The 21,825-nt window shown below is 39.9% G+C and overlaps 1 protein-coding gene across 2 annotated transcripts in view; it reads right to left on the reverse strand.

Moving 5' to 3' along the window:
• The window catches only part of PIR121 (transcription activator), a 172,341-nt gene that overhangs the window by 16,503 nt on the left and 134,013 nt on the right, over window positions 1-21,825 (reverse strand). Inside the window, exons 27-29 of one of the 2 annotated variants that reach the window (XM_088894769.1) lie at window positions 17,607-17,734; window positions 16,041-16,245; window positions 561-733 (exon numbers count right to left, since the gene is read on the reverse strand). In XM_088894769.1, the coding sequence (XP_088750895.1) occupies window positions 561-733; window positions 16,041-16,245; window positions 17,607-17,734 (506 nt within the window). The remainder of the gene's footprint in view (window positions 1-560; window positions 734-16,040; window positions 16,246-17,606; window positions 17,735-21,825) is intronic. The other variant, XM_088894770.1, reaches the window with a different exon arrangement.

The raw sequence follows: 21,825 nt of genomic DNA on the forward strand, positions 1-21,825 counted from the left end.
CCGTCCCATTTTACAAAGTGAAATTTCTTTTCTAACCCTTTGACTCCTCATAAGAACTCCCTGCAGAACCCATCCCATTTTACAAAGTGAAAATTCTTTTCTAACCCTTTGACTCCTCATAAGAACTCCCTTTGCATTTTTTTTTCAGTTGATCTTATCATAGAAGCTGGAGCTTTTAAATCAACTAAGGGGGCATTAACCAATTCTATGTGCAAGCATAAAAGATCAACTAAGGGCATTAACCACAAGAGCAAACATGAAATGGGGAAAAGGTCCTATTCTCAATTGTAAGTTTTCTTTCTTCATTTTAATGAAATTTTCATTTTACTGTAAAGATGCATCCCTAAGAATAAAAGTTAGAATTCAGGAAAGTATCCAGACTATTCCTATAAATAAATTTTATCTACAGTCTAAATCTATACAATTAAGACTAGGTGAAAGAACAAATATTGCATTCAACAAACCTCATATACAATTATAATGGTAATTCATTTTTCCAATCAACTACAATGTTACATGTGCACACACACGTGGGGGGGGGGGGGGGCATTGTTGCTTACAAATTGAAGGCCGCTATATACACGATAGAAGTCTTTTGATGTTGTAATGTCAATGAACCCAGTCTTTGGAGTTGTGCTCCATTTACTACAGTACTTATCCAATGCTGCACTTGTAAAAGCAAGGGCATATTCCAGCAGGCTCCCTGTATTCAAGTTTGCCTTGTACAACGTATCTGCAACAAGAAGAACAAAACATAGTTCTAACTTATGAACAAAATGATGATATAATCTTTACATATTAGAGGTATAAAAATATATTAAATAAATAATGGTCAATATTCCACTTTGTAAGGGATGTCAAAAGCATGAAAATATGTGTGCTCAAGATGGCAAACTCAAAGGCTCAAGTGAAACAAGGAGTCATAAAAATAGTACTATAGTGAGATGTAAATAGAAGAAAAAAATTAATGGTTATCTGAGACATGGTTTGCAATTTTGTTATATATTGATGTTTGACCATGTAGAAATAGGAAAATTTTAGGGATATTTAGCTAATTTTGCTAAAATATTCGGAGGATCTAAAGAAATTAGAGAAGTTACTAAAAACATGGAAATTGTTAAAGAAACTTCATGGATTGTTAGAACGAGTAATAGTTATCTCTCTATGTCATCCTTCTAGCCTTCTAGTGATCTTCTCCATCTTCTTTTCTATATAAATTTCATTCACTTGAGACTTTGATTTCTGTTTTTTTCTTTTATTTTTAAATATACTGAGGAACCTTATTTGTAGTTCTTTTGAATTATAGTGACATAGCAAGAAAACCACATACAAAATAGTAAGCCAGTCATCCAATCACAGAGTCTCCATTTATTCTTTTAGGAAGAGGCTTGCAAAAATCCCAATAATTTAATCAAATATTGGAAAGTTTTGATGATATGATAAAATTTTCAATCTTATATATTTAACATCAATGGCATTCAAAATATTCCCAATATATCAATGATACAAGGGAAAAAAGATTCTTGGAATATTTTTATCACCCCTAGCAAAATGGGGAGATTTCTCCAAATCTAACTGATATCTTTGTCACCCATGGAGATCAATACTTGGGTTTCTAATGGGAAGATTTCTGAATTTCTTTTACCAGCACAACTCTCAACTGGTTTAGTTCTTTAAGTTGGTTGGTTTGATTCCTATGGTGTTGGACCTCTTATCTAGCTTAGTCCTAGGAGTTCTGATCTCCTAAGGTGCAGTCCCTATTGGGTACTTTGAAGCTCATTCCGTCAGGAATTGGATAGTTGATTACCACATTTAGTCTCCAATGGCTTCAGATGGAACTGATATCTTTGTTGTAAGGTTTAATGGGTCCATATATGGTAATGTGGCCATCCCAATTTCAGTTTTATGGGTAAGGAAAGGCCCTATAGAGTCTCCTAGATGATTCCAGATCCTGGTCTGATGGCCAAGACATATTTCATCAATTCTGTGGCTTTCAGATGGCAAGGGAGATGTAGGACTTGTTAGAAAAAGTCTATCAGCAGAATAATGTGGCTAGAAAGTTTCAACTTGAACATGATTTTTTCACGCAAAAGGAGAAAAGAAGATAAATAAATATTATGCAGGTTTTATTTCTTTGTGGATTCAACCAGAGAAAATGGATTCTTCTGATGATCCCTCCTTTTATGAGAAATTTAGGAACATCAGGATGAAAGGAAAGTCATGCAGCTTATGGAAATTTTTCTTGAATATGAATATGTTAGAGCCAGTATTCTAATAGTGAGAGTGTGCAGAGGTAAAAATCTTCTTGTGATCTTTTTCTAACCCCAAACTTTACCTTTACTCCTGGTGGAGGGGTGGCCACCATAATTTTATTAATGAAATCCAAAAAACACTTGGGGGGGGGGGGGCATAAAAACCTTAACCCTCGAGAGAATCTACAAGACTAAACAACCGGAGGGCACTCAACTATGGACAAAAATGTGATATCAGCCCAAAGATTGCATGCCAAATTGGCTGAAGTGTCAGCCACCTTATGCTGAATCGTGAAAGATACTGAGACATTCTGTAGTGCTAGTAAGAGATACCAAATAGTCCAAGGGAGAGCAGGCACCATTAATACTATCAACAAGAATCTGTGAATCAGAGAGAACTACAAATCCAGGGCATCAAAGATCCCTAGAAGCCAACAGGCCATCCAAAAGGGCATATTCGTTGTTTCCCCATAGTATCTAGAGAAGCAATACCAAACACAGTTCTTATGGTCTTGGATCCAACCTCCACCACCAGCACAACTGGGATCACCTTGATTAGCCCCATCTACTTGCAAGATCCAAACATGTGAAGACGGCAGGATGTGAAATACTAGAATTACTCTCTTAGCTCGAACAAGATGGATAGACAAAGTGACAAACCTGGCCTTTCCAACCGATTGCATTGCACACCCGAACACTCCTTACCAAAAACTTTATCATAACAAACCTCCTGGATCCACTGAAGGACAGCCTGGATAACACCATATAACATAAAAAAATTACCCTCTATGACCTTTCGGCGTCTCTCTTTCCATATCTCCTGTAACACCAAAGAGGGGACAAGACCAACAGTCCACCCCTATTGATTTTAGTATTCCAAAACAATTAAACCACCTGCTGAGAGACATATTCATTCTCGAAGAGGGGAATCTCAAGGTAGGAGATGAAAAAATGCCAAACCTTCACTTGAAAGAAGAAGAAGAACTGTTTACTGTACTACAGGTTTGAAGAGAAGAAAAGAGAGAAAGAGAGAGAGAGAAAAAGAGTGAAGAGAGGAGAAAAGAAAGAAGGGGTTCAATGGTGAATGATCTGCTGCCCCATACACTCTTTTATTTATAGCTTTTAGGATCCTTACAAGAATAGGAAATAAACAAAAAATAGAAACAATAAGGCCAGCCAGCCCAACTTAATAGAAATTAGAAACTTCTAATAACAGAAATTAGAAACTACTAATAAAAGAAATTAGAAACAACTAGGTGTTGGTATGAAACCACACACACTAGAGCCTGAGTGTGGGTATGGAACCCCACACTCGTGGCTAACCAACTATTTCTTCACTCCCCCTCAAGTTGGGAGTAGATATTTGTCATGCCCAACTTGCGTAGATCTGTCTCCAATTTGCCTTTTGTGACTGCTTTGGTGAAGAGATCAGCTAACTGCATGTCTGAGGCAATGTAAGGAAGGCATACTTCTTGAGATGCGACTCGCTCTCAGATAAAATGTCTATCAACCTCGATATGCTTAGTCCTGTCATGCTGTGTTGTGGGCAATATTAATTGCAGTTTGATTATCACAATACAACATCCAAGGCTTCTCATAATCAACCTCCAACTCATAAAGCAAGGATCTCAGCCATAACACTTCTACAACACCATTGACCATGGATCTGTATTCCGCTTTTGCACTGGAGTGAGCAACAACATTTTGTTTCTTGCTTCTCCAGGAAACAAGATTTTCCCCCACAAATGCACAATATCTAGAGGTGGGCCTCCTATCATCAACACATCTATCCCAATCAGCATCTGTATACACTTCTATTTTCATATGACCATTATTCTTGAAAAGTTTACCTCTCCCTGGACATCTCTTTAAGTAGGCAAGGATCCTTTCTACTGCAAGGAGATGGGTGGTCCTAGGAGAAAGCATGTATTGACTGACAACATTGACGACATAAGAAATATCTGGTCGGGTTAGACAGAGATAAAGAAGTTTCCCAACCAACCTTTGGTACATAGCCCTGTCCTCAAGGAGTTCTCCACTTTCTGCACTTATCTTATGGTTAGGCTCAATGGGAGTATCAGTAGGTTTCACTCCTAACTTGCCAGTTTCTTCCAATAAGTCTAGAACATACTTCCTTTGGAAGATGAAAATGCCATGCTTAGATTGAGCTACCTCAATTCCTAGGAAATAGTGTAACTTTCCTAGGTCTTTTACTTCAAATTCCTTGAGAAGGTGCTGTTTAAGGGTTTCAATTTCACTAGTGTCACTTCCTGTTATCACAATGTCATCTACATAGATTGCAAGTAGAGTCAGGGAATGACCTGTCTTCTAAAAGAAGAGGGTGTGATCTGACTGAGCCTATATGTATTCGAATTTGTCCAAAGCTAGTCTAAACCTATCAAACCAAGCTTTCGGGGATTGTTTCAGCCCGTACAAGACCTTCTTCAAAAGGCAAACTTTCTTTCCTGCTTCTGTACTATAAAAACCAAGGGTTAACTCCATGTATACTTCCTCTTGCAAGTCTCCGTTGAGGAAGGCATTCGTAACATCTAGCTGAAATATTGGCCATGAGAAATTTGCAACAATGGATAGAACTTTGATAGTGTTCATTTTTGTAACAGGTGCAAAGGTTTCTGTATAGTCTATGCCATAAGTTTGTGTGAATCCCTTTGCAACCAATCTGGCCTTATACCTCTCTACAGTACCATCAACATTATATTTCACAATAAACACCCATCTGCATCCAATAGGTTTCTTTCCTTCGGGCTGGTTAACTAGTTCCCATGTGTTGTTCTTGACAAGAGCATCCATCTCTACTTGCATTGCTTCCTTTTATTCAAGTATCAAAAGAGCTTCTTGCACTTTTCTGGGTATAGGAATAGAAGAAATAGATGCCAAGTAAGATGTGTAGGATTCTGAGAGACAATTATAGGAAAGGAACTTGGAGATGCAATGGGCAGTGGATGAGGTGCAACGATGCTTCCCTTTATGAATAGCAATTGGAAGATCAAAGTCATCTGTTGGTGAAGGCTAAACCCCTATAATAGTGGGATCAACAATGGGAGCAGTAGTAGTGTCTGGATCTAGAGTTGTAGAAGATGTTGGAACTGGCCTAGATTGCTGTTGAGTACAAGAATCAACCTGCCTCCACCACTTTCTGTGATACACCCTCAACTCCCTGCATTTTTGATAGCCTTCTTCGCAACTTCCCCCCCCTCAGTAACCAGGACAGGTAAAGGAACTCTTGGAGCTGGAACTGAAATCCCTTCCTCACTATTCTCCCCCTAGGGGGAAGCCTTATGATAATAGGGCATATCCTCAAAGAAGGTAACATCCATGGATACAAAGTGCTTCCCTGAAACTGACTCATAACAACAATATCCCTTTTGATTTTGTGCATACCCAAGGAAAATACACTTAGTGGCTTTGAGATCAAACTTGGAGCGATGAGGTCTAAGGATTTGAAATAAACAAGTACACCCAAAAGTTTTGAGGGGAATAGTGAATAGGTCCTTATCTGGATATAGAAGACTGAACGGGGTTTGCGTGTTTAGGACCCGTGAAGGAACCCTGTTAATGAGGTATATGGATGTACGGATTGCATCTCCCTAGAAGCGTATGGGAACATTGGAGTTGAGCATGATGCTTCTGGCTACCTCTAAAATATGTTTGTTTTCTCTCTTAGCAACCCCGTTTTGCTGAGGTGTGTAAGGACAGGTGCTCTGATGAATGATTCCATGATCAAGGAGATAGGATGCCAAGGGTTTTGCAAAGTATTCCTTGGCATTATCAGATCTAAGAATCTTGATCTTGGTTTCAAATTGAGTTAGGATCATCTGATGGAAAGCTTGGGTCAGAGAGGGGACCTCGTCTCGAGAGTGCATAAGATAGACCCATGAAAAACGGGTATAGTCATCAACAAATAACAAGAAATATCTGTACCCCCCATGGTGGGAGTATGGTAGGGCCCCCAAACATCGGTATGCACAATCTCAAAAGGAAGGTTGCTTCTTTTATTACTTAAAGGATAAGATAATCTATTATGTTTTGCAAGTTCACAACTTTCACATTTTAACCCAAACACTTCTACTGACTCAAACAAGTTTGGAAAAAGACTCTTTAAAGACCCAAAAGATAAATGACCTATGCGGTTGTGCCAAAGCATAATCTTACTACAAGACTGAGAAGCAAACAAATTCCCTGCTTCACTCTGCTCCCCCTGTGAATGTTCTAGCAGGTAAACTCCATTCATCTCACGGCCAATCCCAATCACCTTCGTTTCCAGATCCTGAAAAATACACTAATTAGAGAAAAAAAGTTACCGAACAATTTTGATTTTTAGTAATACTACTAACTGAAAGTAAGTTAGCACTAAGCTTGGGAACATGCAAAGCTGAGGATAGGGTGATGGTATCTGATAATATGATGTCCCCCTTGCCAGAAATTGGTACAAGAGAGCCATCAACAATAGAAACTTTGTCTCTCCCAGAGGATAAACAATAGGTGTTGCAACTGCCAATAGAAGATGGACGGGAATGCTCGACAGTATACTTCGAACAAGAGTACTCTTATCACCAAAGGAAAGAAAATGCCCCTTCCAACCAGCAACTTCTTAGCAATTTTATTCAATAAATCATCAAATGTATCACTGTTGTACCTGCCTTTGCATATCGGAATCCCCAAGTGAATGGTAAAGATTTCAAAGAAAAACCTGTATTCCTTTCAATGATTCTAATACAAGCAGAACTGCAATGCCTGGAAACATAAAAACCACTCTTACCTTTGTTACATAGTTGTCTAAAAGCAGCCTCATACCTTTTTAAAAAATCCATTAACTGAGTGAGAGAGTGTTTCTTCCCAGTGGTAAATATCATAGTGTCATCAGCATAAATGGAGTGAGATGTGAGATACACTCCGACAGCCACGTGGAAGGTGATAAAACTTAACACGATTATTCAACACCCAAGATCTAAGCCCTCTACTTAGAATTTCCTTAGCTAAAATAAACAAATAGGGGGATGAATTAAAAATTGGTGGTTGAAGGTGACTCAAAATTAATGATGGGTTGGTTAAAGGATCCAGAATCTGTGATATGGTGCTACAGGGATGAATTAAGAAGGTTTTTGTGGATCACCAAGAATATGAGTTTGAGGATACAATGGGTGAGGAGATCCGCAAACGGATTAGCTAATACTCTAGCCAAGCAAGGAGTGAATAGACAATCTTTGTTTTGGGTTCACTTGTAATTTCTCTGTTTTATTTATAGAGAGCTAGCATCTCATGCCTCTCTAAGGGATGCTTGTAACGATTATATTTTAAGAATTAATGAAATCTAACTTCACTTATCAAAAAAATAAAAAAATAAAAAAACAAATAGGGGGAGAGAGAGGATCCCCTTGCCTGAGGCCCCAAGAAGATTTGAAAAAACCATGAGAGCAACCATTTATAACAATTGAAAACCAGCAGTTAGAAATCATCCACTTAACAAGCTGAATCCAATCATCACAAAACCTAAACTGCCTCACCACCCGATGCAAAAAGGACCATTCAAGCCTATCATAGGCTTTAGTCAAGTTTCAAGATAACATTACCTCCCAAAGTCTTCCTATCAATCTCTTGAACCATCTCCTGCACCAAAGAAATGCCATCCATAATGTTCTGGCCTTGGACAAATGCCCCCTGTTCCTCCGAAATAAGCTTAGGCAATAACACACTTACATTGTTCATAACAATTTTTACTAAAATATATTATAAACAAAGTTACCAACACTAATGGGCCGAAAATAAAAAAATCCTATAGGATCAGCAAACTTTGGAATGAGAGAAATTAAAGATGAGGTAAAGTCCCTCAGGATCTTCCCTCCTCAAAAAATAAAACACATGGCATCATAAATATCATCTGCAATAATATCCCAGCAAGAAACAACAAAATGACCTGAGAAACCATCAGCACCTGGTGTGGCATCCCTATTCAGCTCAACAACAGCATTTTGAACTTCCTCCATATTAGGAATTTGTAATAACCCTTTGTTATCATCAATAGGCACCATAGAGGCAATAACAGAGAACTCATCATTACCTGTTACAGTGTCGGCTGTCATAATATCAGAGAAAAAAGAAACAACTGACTCACCAATCTCTTCTTGTTTTGTCTGCCAGTTCCCATCTGAACCTATGATCCTTTGAATAGTACTACGCCTGCTCCTAACTTTCACTGAGGCATGGAAAAATGATGTATTTGCCCCTGTGCTTTAGCCAAGTGATCCTGGGCTTTCTGGCACCAGAAAATCTCCTCCATTTTCAGCAAGTTATGTAGCTGATTTCTAGCATCATTTAGGGCTATCCTATTACTTTCCGAAGGAGTATCCAGATTTGCAGCCTCTAGAACAATCACAAGATCCTCTGCCTAGCGGACTTGCTGATGGATATCACCAAATACTGACCATTTCCAGTCTCTCAGATCAGCCCTAAATCTCTTCAACTTCAAGCAAACTCTAATAGCTGGATCACCACCCATAGGATGAACCCAACAACCCTTAACAACTGCATAGAACCCAACCTTCTCAGTCCACACCTGTTGGAATTTAAAACCCATTTGGGATTAGAGTATAATCAGTTCAAATGCTTAGCCGCTCTGAGAGGAAAGGTATTCAACCATTCCCCATTTACATGAGCTCGATCAAGACGAGCCCAAGCACAGACCAAATCTTGCCGCTCATTACACCAAGTAAAAACACTCCCCTAATAGCCCACATCAACTAATTGTAGCCTATGAACAAGATCTTGGAAGTCTTCCATAGACCCCCTATCTGGGGCCTGCTGACCCACTTTTTCAGTAACATCCAGGATCATAATAAAATCACCAAATAAAGTCCAAGGTGCAAAAGAATTAGCCACATCAACCAACTCTGACCATAAAAGTCTGCACTCCACCCTACTGCATTTAGTATAAACACAAGACCCAAGAAGACTACTGCCAGTAGAATTAGTATACTGAAGAAGGGAGAAGGAGAAGAGAGTTCGATCAGATCTCTCTCTATTCTCCTAATCTGTTTTATTAAACTAATAATCATGAATCAATTAAAATATTGCCTTTAATGGGGCGGCCAGCAGTTAAACATCACTTAAAAGAAACAAAAGAATGGTTAACAGGCCCGTGTGAACAAGGCCCATTAACACTAACATAACATATAAGAGAAAAAGAAACAAGAGCACTAGGGTGCATCCGAACTAGTTTCTCTACAATTGGCAAAATAATTGCCCAACCTAGTGTAAAATCAGTCATTACTAGGTCATCATCCTAATTATGAATTTCATTAAATATCTAAATCCAGGAAATATGTTGCCATGCCTATTTTCTCTATATCTTTCAGGGTTGCTTGATTCTAAATAGAAGAAAAACAGTCCCAAAAATAAGAGTGTTAGAATGCTCGAGTCAGGGGTACTTTGGTCATTCTGGTGTATCTTATTGAAAGTGAAATGTCTATTGTATCTGAGTTTAAGTTATGTGTCCCATCTTCTATGAGGGACAAAATTGTCTTTCTTGTAACTCAAGTTTTATGAATAAAAGTCAAGTGGGTCGGCTAGGAGAGGTACTTTTGTACATCCTCTCTTCTAGTCTGGCCGAATACTTTTCTCCTCTACTTCTTCTTCTTCTTTCTCTTTTCTTTCTTCTTTCTTCTTCTCTACTTTGACCTAGAAACAACTAGGGTTTATTCACATGGTATCAGAGCTTTAAGGTCTGGTGTTCTTTTTTTTTTTTGCTGCTGTCTTCTTCCTGGGTTCGCCGCCAGCTTCACAGTAGGTTTCTTCATCCTACAGCTGATCTGATTGAAGACTCGATAAAGGGCTGAAAAGGAGTTGTCGTTTTGAGGGCCTGGAGGTGAGAATGCCTCTGGCCGGTGCTGTGGTGGTCGTTGAAGTGGTATACTAGACCCTCTATTCAGTGTACGAAGAGGGCTAGTCGTATACAGGTATGGACACTGCTGTCGTGTGTTCAGAAATGGACTGTGAATGCTGATTTTTTTTGTGTACATCGAAAGTTAGTTGTTGTGGTGCTGGGTGAAACTGATACACATATCAGTCATGTTTCTTTTGTCTTTTCTTACTCACATGTGTGCTGAAAGAAGAGTGGTAGACTGCTGATGTCCACGACAGCAGTGGTGCGGTGTTGGTTGTGTTGTGGTGGCTGGCATATCTATGTTTTTTTAAATGCTTAAAAGTGAACCCCTAGACCTTGTGTATAATCAGCTCTGCAGTTTGCAGAACAAGTGTTCGATGAAATGACTGAGTAATTTCAGTAGTGGTGTGTTGGTGGTAAATGGTCCTGCAGTGTGCATTCCAAGTGTTTGATGTGTTGACTGAATGATTTCAGCTTTAGAGTGTAGTGTGTAATGTGCAGTTGAAGAAAGTGGGTTGGTGGTATTGTAAGTGAGATAAGTCTTGTGAAAAGTGTGAGATTGAGGTGTATATTCAGAGGAGACATAATTGAGATGGCTTCAACTGTAGTTGGGAATGACAACAAAACAGGCATCATGCTCCCTTCAGATTATCTAAGTGTTCAAATGACATCCATCAAGTTGAATGGTGAGAACTATATACCATGGGCAAAATCTGTGGAGGTGTTCTTGAAGGCCAAGAGGAAAGTCAAACATGTGAGGGAAGAGAAACCTTCCTCTGATTCTCCTGGGTTCAGTGATTGGGAACAAGATGATGCACAGATAATGACATGGCTTTGGAACAGCATGGAACCAAAGATTAGTGTGAACTTCATGTTCCTAGATACAGCCAAAGAGATCTGGGATCATGCTAAAAAGTTGTACTTTGAACAAGACAACACAACTAGGGTATATCAGTTATACCAAGAGTACTTCAATTTGAAGCAAGAAAGTCAAAGCTTAGAAGAGTATTATGCAAGTTTGAGAAACATCCGCAATGAGCTAAATGTGTATCACCCTCTCACATCAGATGTCCAGATCCAACAGCAGCAACGTGAACAACTTGATGTGACTAGGTTCCTTGTGGGTTTGAAGGCTGAGTATGAGCCTGTCAGAGCACAGATATTGGGGGGATCAGCTCTCCCCTCACTTAAAGAAGTTTTTGCTCGTCTTAAGAGGACATCCATTGAGCCAATGGAACATTCTTCCTTCTCTGATAGATCTGGTTTGGTAGTGACTAAAGGGAGTAGTCGTGGAAGTAGAAGTGGTGGTGGCAGCAGTGGCCCTCCAAGCAACCGTGGTGGACACATGTTTAACCGGGCCAGTGGTCGGACTGAAGGCCGTGAGTCAGGGGGAGGCCGTGGAAAAGGAAGGGGTAATGCTCAGAGAAAATGTACACATTGTGGCTTAGAGGGGCACACAGTTAATTTCTGCTATGATTTGCGTGGTCCACCTAACACTTGGGCTAACCATGTTACATCTAAAAGTAGTAGCACAATTACTGAAAGCCAGCAAACTGCACCAACCTCCTCCACACCCACTTGTGCTTCCGGGCAGGAAATGGTGAGTGTACCACAGGCTATATATGAGCAGTTCCTTCAAACATCTCAGCAGAACACAGCTACACTTGCCCATTCAGGTATGACTTGTTTAGCTTCCAAAGCCTCACCCTGGATCATTGATTCTGGGGCCTCGGACCATATGTCTGGGACTCCTGATGTATTTTCTTCCCTTTCTCGCACCTCCACATCTTAGACAGTTACACTTGCTAATGGTTCTACATCTCCTATTTGTGGTGTTGGTGATGTTGATCTCTCCTCATTGTCTTTAGCATTTGTTTTATATGTTCCTAAGTTCCCTTTTAACCTTATGTCTGTTAGTAGATTAACCAAGTCCCTTAATTGTTCTGTAACCTTCTATCCTTCTTCTTGTGTATTTCAGGATCTCAAGACGGGGACAAAGATTGGTGGAGGGCATGAAGCCGGTGGTTTGTATTACCTTGATGGTGGTGGCCCTCCAGTGGCTTTTCAGTCGTCTCTTACTCCTCTCCAATGGCACTGCAGACTTGGTCATCCCTCTCTCAAGGCTTTGAAGCTGCTAGTTCCTTCCTTGAGTCATCTTTCATCATTAGATTGTGAGTCATGTCAGTTGGGAAAACATCATCGAGTCTCATTTAGTCCAAGAATTGATAGTCGTGTCTCAAGTCCTTTTGCTTTAGTTCATTCTGATGTATGGGGTCCAGTTAAAGTGGTGTCATACAATGGGTTTAAGTATTTTGTAATCTTTGTTGATGACTTTTCAAGGATGACATGGATCTATCTTATGAAAGACCGTAGTGAATTGTTCTCTATTTTTCAGAAATTTCATGCTGAAATACGCACTCAGTTTGGTGTTAATATGAAAATACTTCGTTCTGATAATGCCAAAGAATACATCTCCTCATCGTTTCAGCAATACCTAGAACATCATGGAATAATTCATCAAACTTCTTGTGCCTACACCCCACAACAAAACGGTGTAGCTGAACGGAAAAATAGACATCTTCTTGAAACTGCTCGGTCCTTGATGATCAATATGCATGTCCCAAAGCACTTTTGGAGTGATGCTGTTCTTACATCCTGTTTTTTGATAAATCGGATGCCCATGTCAATCCTTGGAAGTCAATCCCCTTTCTCCGTGTTGTTCCCCACTTTGTCTCCCTTTCCTCTCACCCAAGAGTCTTTGGTTGTGTTTGTTTTGTTCAGCACTTGGGGCCTAGAGTAGACAAGCTAGATGCTCGGGCTACAAAGTGTATTTTTCTTGGCTACTCAAGGACTCAGAAAGGGTATAAATGTTATAACCCTACGTTTCATAAATCGTTTGTGTGCCCGGATGTCACTTTCTTTGAATCAGTTCCTTTTTTCTCCAATACCGGGGTCTCTTCTTCTCCCTCTGTGGTTTCTCTTCCTGTTCCGGTTGTGGACCCCCTTCCCGTAGCTCCCACTCCTACGGCAGATGCACATCATATGCCGGTTACTACAGAGAGGCCGCCAATTACTCAAGTGTATACTTGCAGAAGTGCTTCGGCTTCTCCTCCACTTCGGCACCCGTCGACAGATCCTGCTACTGCTCCTTCTCCCTCAGATCTTCATCTCCCTATTGCTTTGCGGAAAGGTAAACGTACTTGTACTTCTCATCCCATTTCAGACTATGTTTCCACTGCTCACCTTTCTGCTTCCCATTGCAAGTTTATATCATTACTCTCTTCAGTTCCCATTCCCAAGACTGTACAGGAAGCCCTTGCCTCTCCAGGGTGGCGGCAAGCCATGGAAGAAGAACTCTCTGCTCTACAACATAATCATACGTGGGAACTCACCATCCTTCCTCCTGGTAAGCACACTGTTGGGTGTAAATGGGTCTATACAGTGAAGCATCTTCCTGATGGCAGTGTGGAACGATTGAAGGCACGGTTAGTGGCCAAGGGCTATTCTCAGTTATATGGTGTGAACTATATGGAGACATTCTCTCCTGTGGCTAAAATTGGTTCAGTTCGGGTGTTGATCTCATTGGCTACTATGTATGATTGGCCTCTCCTACAACTTGACATAAAAAATGCCTTCCTACATGGTGATCTTGTTGAGGAGGTGTATATGGAGCAACCACCAGGGTTTGTTGCTCAGGGGGAGGCTGGTAAGGTGTGCAGGCTCAAAAAGGCAATCTATGGACTGAAACAATCTCCACGTGCATGGTTCGGCAGGTTCAGTGAAGTGGTGAAGGCCTTTGGGATGAAACAGTGTCAGGTTGATCATTCCATGTTTAGCTATAACTCGAAAGATGGAAAAATCTTGCTAGTCGTGTATGTGGATGATATTGTCATAACTGGAAGTGACAGCAATGGAATTGACAGGCTGAAAAAATTCTTACAGGACCACTTCAATATGAAAGATCTGGGGAAGCTAAAGTATTTCTTAGGAATAGAAGTTGCGAGGTCAACAGGGAATCAACCTATGCCAGAGGAAATATGTTCTTGATCTACTTGAAGAAACAGGGTTGTTAGGTGCTAAACCAGCAGAGACTCCCATGGAACTCAATGCCAAGTTAAGTGTGGATGCAGGTGATGAGTTTGATGATCCTGGAAGATACAGAAGGTTGGTGGGAAAGTTGAACTACCTAACCATTACCCGACTAGATATATCATTTGCTGTGAGTGTGGTGAGTCAGTTTATGCAACATCCCCGGGTTTCTCACTAGGAAGCTGTTCTGAGAATTGTTAGGTACCTAAAGGGTGCTCCAGGTCGTGGTCTGTTATACCAAAAAGGAGGACCTCTTGAGATAGTAGGGTACATAGATGCTGATTGGGCTGGCTCTGTATCAGACAGGAGGTCAACCACAGGGTATTGTACCTTCCTGGGTGGCAATCTTGTAACTTGGAAGAGCAAGAAGCAAATAGTGGTGGCAAGAAGTAGTGCGGAAGCAGAGTACAGGGCTATGGCCCATACCACATGTGAACTAGTATGGCTGAAGAACCTACTACAGGAGATGGGTTTCTCAATTGACAAACCCATGAAACTATACTGTGATAACCAAGCTGCTGTTCACATCTCATCCAATCCGGTCTTCCATGAAAGAACTAAACATATTGAGGTGGATTGTCACTTTGTGAGAGAGAAAGTGATAAGTGGGGTAATAACTACATCTCATGTGAGCTCAGGAAAAGAGTGGGCAGATATCTTCACAAAAGGATTGTCTCGGGGAAGAATAGATTACATTTGTAACAAGCTGGGACTATATGATATATACTCTCCAGCTTGAGGGGGAGTGTTAGAATGCTCGAGTCAGGGGTACTTTGGTCATTCTGGTGTATCTTATTGAAAGTGAAATGTCTATTGTATCTGAGTTTAAGTTATGTGTCCCATCTTCTATGAGGGACAAAATTGTCTTTCTTGCAACTCAAGTTTTATGAATAAAAGTCAAGTGGGTCGGCTAGGAGAGGTACTTTTGTACATCCTCTCTTCTAGTCTGGCCGAATACTTTTCTCCTCTACTTCTTCTTCTTCTTTCTCTTTTCTTTCTTCTTTCTTCTTCTCTACTTTGACCTAGAAACAACTAGGGTTTATTCACAAAGAGAATTGATTAAAAAGAAGGAATAAATCAAAGGAGATAGCAGCAGCAAGAAGGAGGAGAAGAAGAAGAGGAGAAGAGTTTGGTTGTGAGAAGGGTGAAGAGAAGGCTTGTTCGTACAGCTCCTCCTTCCCCTAATCTTTTCATTAAAAAATTAATCACTAATTTCTGAAATTACAAGTAGGCCCTTAATTGGGCGGCCAGCTAATTCAACAAAATAAAAAGAGTTTAACAGGCCCATAAGAGAAGGCCCATTAACAAAAATAGAACAGAAATATAAAGATAAGTGACGACTGTGGGTTATGGGCCATTTGGCTCATCTTCTCTACATAAATTAACAGTTGACTTTAGGGATCAACTCATGAAATGTAAAATAGAGAGAAGCATGATACTTTTTTATTTTTTCTTTTAAAGAATAACAACTCTGGTGGTGTAGACTGCAGATGTCTCGAATGTAAATGACCTAATGTTGAATTTCATATGGATATGCATATCTCAGGTGTAATATAACAATTAATCATTTTCCAATAGAAAGGGAAAAAGAAAAATTAATTTTCTGTATATACTTTGCTAATTGTTGAAGATTTGAATAATACCAGCACCTTGCTAGGATCCTTGAAACCCAAGAATAAATATTTAGAGGGCAAGTTGTGCTTAGTTGTATACAAACTACTTCACCCACCGTTAAGCAATAATTATAGCATTACATCATTTAGCAAAAGGTTGCATGATAGGCAATAGCAAGTACAAACCAGCAGCTTCGGCCTGTTTGGATATGGTGTAGAAGGATGTTGGATTTGAACATGTAGGGTGTGAAGCAATTGTAGCAGTTGCAGATTTGAAGAGGGTGACAATTGGGCTATCACCAGGTTGAGAATGCAATATTTGTCCATCAGCTCCAGGAATCAAGCCCAACCATGGAGCAGTCTGCATGAAATGTGTGGTATCAGCTTCCCTCTGTCATGCATGTTATTTTACAACTGTTAGAAACAGCCATTAGAACATTGAAAGATGATATCGATTCATTCAGAGATAGATGGTTGAATTACAACAATAAATGACCTATGAAGAACATCATATTTGTAATCAGAATAGGTGGTTACTGGTTAAATTCTTATAGATCATAGTCAAATCTAATGCCAAATTATCATCTCTATTCTCCTCAACAAATGCCACAAATTGAACCAAAAACTTTCAGTCAGCTATGTTACTAATGACTAGTCTTTTGTATGGCCTCTATTTGTACAAATCAAGATGATAACTTTGTTTTTTGTTCAATATATACTTGCAAAACTCCTTATACCAAAAATGTAAAGAATAAAGGAAATTAAAAGTAAATTGCTGAAAGACTATGGAAATAAAAGACAGCTATTGGTATTGAGTTGCTGGGTTGACCTTGTTTTTCTTCTTTATAGTTATTCTTTACTTCTTTTTGTGTTAATGGGACTTTATTAATGGGCCTAATAGCTTATTACTTGATGTTTAAGTGTGCAGCCACCCTATCTAAGGGTGTTTAAGTTTTTGTACTTAAATTGTACTTGAGAATTAAAAGTAGAGTGGGCTGGAGAGAGAATCACAATCAACTCTCTTCTCCTAACCCTTTTGTTCCACCATCTCTTCTTCTCCTCTTTGTCTGAAACCTTTCTTCCTCTCTTCCATCTTCACACACTCAAAATTCTCAACTTTTTTCCTTGTTTGTTTTTCTTCTATAATGAAGAAGGGCAAATGTTGGTTTTGACTTTTTCCCTAGAGCTAACTCCATCATGATGATTCATGATCTTAACTCATTAAGCTCTGTATTCAACTCACAAGCAAATCAAGTTTTAATCTTCAGCATCAATTAAAGCCATATATATGACCTTCAACACCTAAGAGAAAGATGAAAAGTATGTAAGACACCAGAATTCTAATCTCAGACATGAGCTTTGTTTTCATGTCCTAAAGATGGAGGTCCAAAAGTAACATAGGCTGCCAGTGCCACAGCTACTGACGGTCTGACACTGCAGTTGGGGTTGAAGATTCTAGTATGGTTTCCGAAAATTGAGATGAAAGGCACAATAAAGTGTTGCTGGATTTATTGATTTTTGGTATAAGTGGAGGAATCTATTTTATAGGAAAAAGGGTAGAGAGAGACCTAAAGCCAGAATCTTTAGGAAGAGGGTGAAAGGCCATAAAAGGAAGCATATCCAGATTTTGGTGTTGCATTCTGTAGCACTATGATACATTCATATCTATATACCACTGTAGTTCATGAAATAGATTTTGATTCCAAACAGTTATGAAAACTGATTCTTGTTGGCAGAAGATATTATTCTAACCAGCACAGTATCAAGAAGCCCCAGCAAATATAATACACTTCCAATTTCTTTTATGCCATGCAGAACCTCTGACTTTAGTTCTAACTTTGATCCCCAGTTCAATTGTTCTCTGACTATTCTTTGACAGCCTGCAGATAGAAATTAGACATATATTAAAATATATCAGGTGATGTGGGAAAAAATGAAAGAACAAATAATTTAGAACAAATGGGTTCAGTTTAAGATCTTCATTATCTTTGTTTTTTAAGCAAAAATTCAGAATTCATGTAAAAAAGGAATCTGGAAATAAGTTATGTGCTGGGTCCCAACCTGATGCTACCTTTCTCCTTAACACAGGTTAAAAAAAACAGTTTAAGATAAGCTAAAAACTGGTTTACAAGTATATGATATACCCTCTATGTGGTCTAATAAAAGGATCAAGTCTGCAATAAAGCAAAGAATAGATTACCTTCCTTTACATATGTTAGACTCATGTTAGTTTAGAATGTTTTCATCAATTGGATAGACTTGGGAAGTTTATCCTAACAAGGCTGACACTGGTGTGTTGCCAAATTGGTGGAGAAGCTTGTCTTAGCTGCTAGGGTTGGACCCTAAGCACAGCCAGTGGGTGTTTGGAAGAAACGCTAAACTCAAACCAATTTCCAGTTATGCCCTAGACTTTGGAGATGGATAAGCAAAACCGGAAAGTTAAAACTTAACCCTAGACTTGATTATGACATTGCACTAGGTTTTGGACTGAATTGTCTTTGATATGCCAACCAATGAGATCCATCAAGGGTCAAATATCTGGGTATGTTGGGGCTGTTAGACAGTGTATGCCCTTAGATCCAATCAAAATGATGTACATAGCATTTATTTGTAAATGAATAAAGTACATTATTGTTTCATGTTGATATTGGTATGTTTTTTGTGAATTATCCCTTAAACTGGACATTTATGAGACTCGTGTTAGTTTAGAATGTTTTTAGCCGTTGGATAGACTTGGGGAATTTATTTTTCCAAAGTTGACACTGGTGTGTTGCCAAATAGGTGGAGCAGCTTGTCTCAACTACTAGGGTTAGACCCCAAACATTGAACCCGAACCGGTTTCCAGCTATGCCTTGGACTTTGGAGATAGATGGGAAAAACTGGAAAGTTACACATAACCCCAATGTGTGTTTAGAATGTTCTCTTTGAATTCTTTCCAATTGGTCCACTATCTTTGCCAGAATCTTAATGATAGATAAATAGTATAAAGGCAAACTAGCAAAAACACCTCTGATAAGATTGATGCTACAACCCAATTACAAATATCTACCAAATTATTCACCAATATGTGTATCCATCCGATGAGGAATTCAGATTAGAGGCCACTGTTCTAGCTTGTCTTGCCAAAAATCTCAGCAATGAAAGCATATCCTACCCTGATTTTAATCAATTACTAAATACTTGGCAGTCTCCCTCTACTTGCAGTTCAGCAATCCTGCTAATTAGGCAAGCTTTAATCCTTGCAATAAAGAACAATTGGAGAAGATGAGTTGTTGCGATCCATTTGTCCCACATTGGTAGTATGGGATGCTAATGTGTGATATCCCACATCGGTGGTATGGGATACTGTTGTGCTTGGGTTCCCTCCCTCTAACAGCTAGCTTTTAGGGGTGAGTTCTCCCAAGGCACGTATCATGAGTTCACCGTAGGTGCAATCACATCAACAACAGGAGAAGGCAAACCATTAGGAAAACTTGAAATAGCAGCCACATTACCTTAGTTTGGTGGCATCAGGTTGGAACAATCTGTAGATTGGGAAGGACAGTCTAGCCTTCTATGGCAACTGCTTTTCCAAATTGGCCACAGTCAAGATCATCAATACACATTAGAGCTGGTGGACTGTATAATCTTGATGGAGGTGGTTCGACAACAACTCTTCAGTCATCTCTCTCCCCTCATTAGTGGCACTGCAGACTTGGTCATCCGTCTCTTAGAGCTCTTCAGTTACTTGTTCCATCGTTGCGTCGTCTTTTTAATTTAAATTGTGAGTTGTGTCAGTTTGGGAAATATCATCATGTCTCCTTTAGTCCTAGAGTTGATAGTCGTACATCGAGTCCTTTTTCTTTAGTTCATTCGAACATCTGGGGTCCAAACAGAGTAGTGTCTTATAATGGTTACAAGTACTTAGTAATTTTTGTTGATGATTATTCAAGGATGACATGGCTTTACCTTATGAAAGAAAAGAGTGAATTGTTTTCTATCTTCCAAAAATTTTATGCTGAAATTCGCAATCAATTTGGTGTACATATTAAAATTCTTCGTTCTGATAATGACCGCGAGTATTTTTCCACACACTTTCAAGAATATTTGGAACAACATGGCATTATCCATCAAACCTCATGTACCTACACCCCTCAACAAAATGGGGTGGCTGAAAGAAAGAACCGTCACCTTTTGGAAACTACTCGGTCCCTCTTAGATCAGATGAATGTCCCCAAACCCTTTTGGAGTGATGCTGTACTTACATCTTGCTTTCTTATTAACCGCACGCCCTTGTCTATCCTTGAAGGTCAGTCTCCTTTCTCTGTTCTATTTCCCATGTTGTCTCATTTTCCCCTTACTCCCAGAGTTTTTGGATGCGTGTGTTTCGTTCATAATCTTGGGCTTGGAATGGACAAGTTAGATGCTAGATCCACTAAGTGTGTCTTTCTTGGCTATTCTAGGACTCAAAAAGGGTATAAGTGTTATAACCTTTGTTCTTGACGTTCTTTTGTGTGTTCTGATGTTACGTTTTTTGAGTCTGTTCCTTTCTTCTCTAGGCCGGATACTTCTCCTCTGTTGCCATCACCTCCTCTTCCAGTTCCTGTTGAGGATCCCGTTCCTCATGTTCTGGTTGTGACCCACTCTTCGCTTCTGGTGTAGCTACCTAAGAGAGGACCACCTATCCGGCAAGTGTATACACATTGTCAGGCATCAGCTCCTCCCCTAGCTTCGTCACTGTCGACAAATCCGGCAGTTGATCCCACCCCAGCCCCAACCCCAACCCCATGTTCTAACCTTGATCTTCCTATTGCTTTGTGGAAAGGTAAACGCAGTTGCACTCTCCATCCCATTTCCAATTATGTTTCTGTATCTCACCTTTCAGCTTCCCATCGACAGTTTGTTTCTATGTTATCCTCTGTCTCTATTCCCAAGGATGTCCAGGAAGCCCTCTATTCTCCATGGTGGCGCCAAGCAATGGAAGAAGAACTCTCGGCCCTGACTCGTACTCATACGTGGGACCTCACCACTCTTCCTCCTGGTAAGCATGTGGTCGGCTGTAAGTGGGTGTACACGGTTAAATACTTACCTGATAGAAGTGTTGAACGGTTGAAAGCTTGGTTAGTTGCCAAAGGTTATTCACAGCAGTATGGTATTGATTACACGGACACCTTCTCTCCGGTTGCCAAAATTGGGTCAGTTCGTGTTCTGATTTCTCTTGCTGCTATGTTTGATTAGCCCTTGTTTCAGCTTGACATCAAGAATGCTTTTTTACATGGTGATCTTGAGGAGGTGTACATGGAGCAACCACCGGGGTTTGTGGCTGAGGGGGAGGGTGAGAAGGTATGTCAACTTAAGAAGGCTATTTATAGACTTAACAATCTCCCCGTGCATGGTTTGGGAGATTTAGTGAAGTGGTGAAGAAGTTTGGAATGAAACAGTGTCAGGTTGACCATTCCGTATTCAGCTATGAATCAAATGCTAGGAAGATTCTCTTGGTGGTATATGTAGATGACATTGTTATCACAGGCAGTGACGGACCAGGAATTGACAGGTTGAAGACTTACTTGCATGATCACTTCCAGACAAAGGATCTTGGCAAATTAAGATAGTTCCTAGGGATAGAGGTTGCAAGGTCCAAGAATGGTATTAATCAGTGCCAGAGGAAATATGTTCTTGATTTGCTAGAAGAAACAGGGTTGTTGGGTGCCAGACTAGCTGAAACACCTATGGAACTGAATGTTAGATTGGGTAGTGATACAGGTGAGGAGTTTGAGGATCCGGGAAGGTATAGAAGGCTGGTGGGTAAGCTTAATTACCTAATATCTCATTTGCGGTCAGTGTAGTGAGTCCATTTATGCAGAATCCTAGAATCCCACACTGGGAGGCAGTCCTAAGGATTGTGAGGTATTTGAAGGGTGCTCCAGGTCGTGGTTTGTTGAATAAGAGTGGAGGAAGTCTTGAGATAGAGGGATACACGGATGCTGATTGG

Source organism: Nelumbo nucifera, chromosome 1, assembly GCF_055504915.1.
Source record: "Nelumbo nucifera cultivar China Antique chromosome 1, China Antique-T2T, whole genome shotgun sequence".
Lineage (NCBI taxonomy): Eukaryota > Viridiplantae > Streptophyta > Magnoliopsida > Proteales > Nelumbonaceae > Nelumbo > Nelumbo nucifera.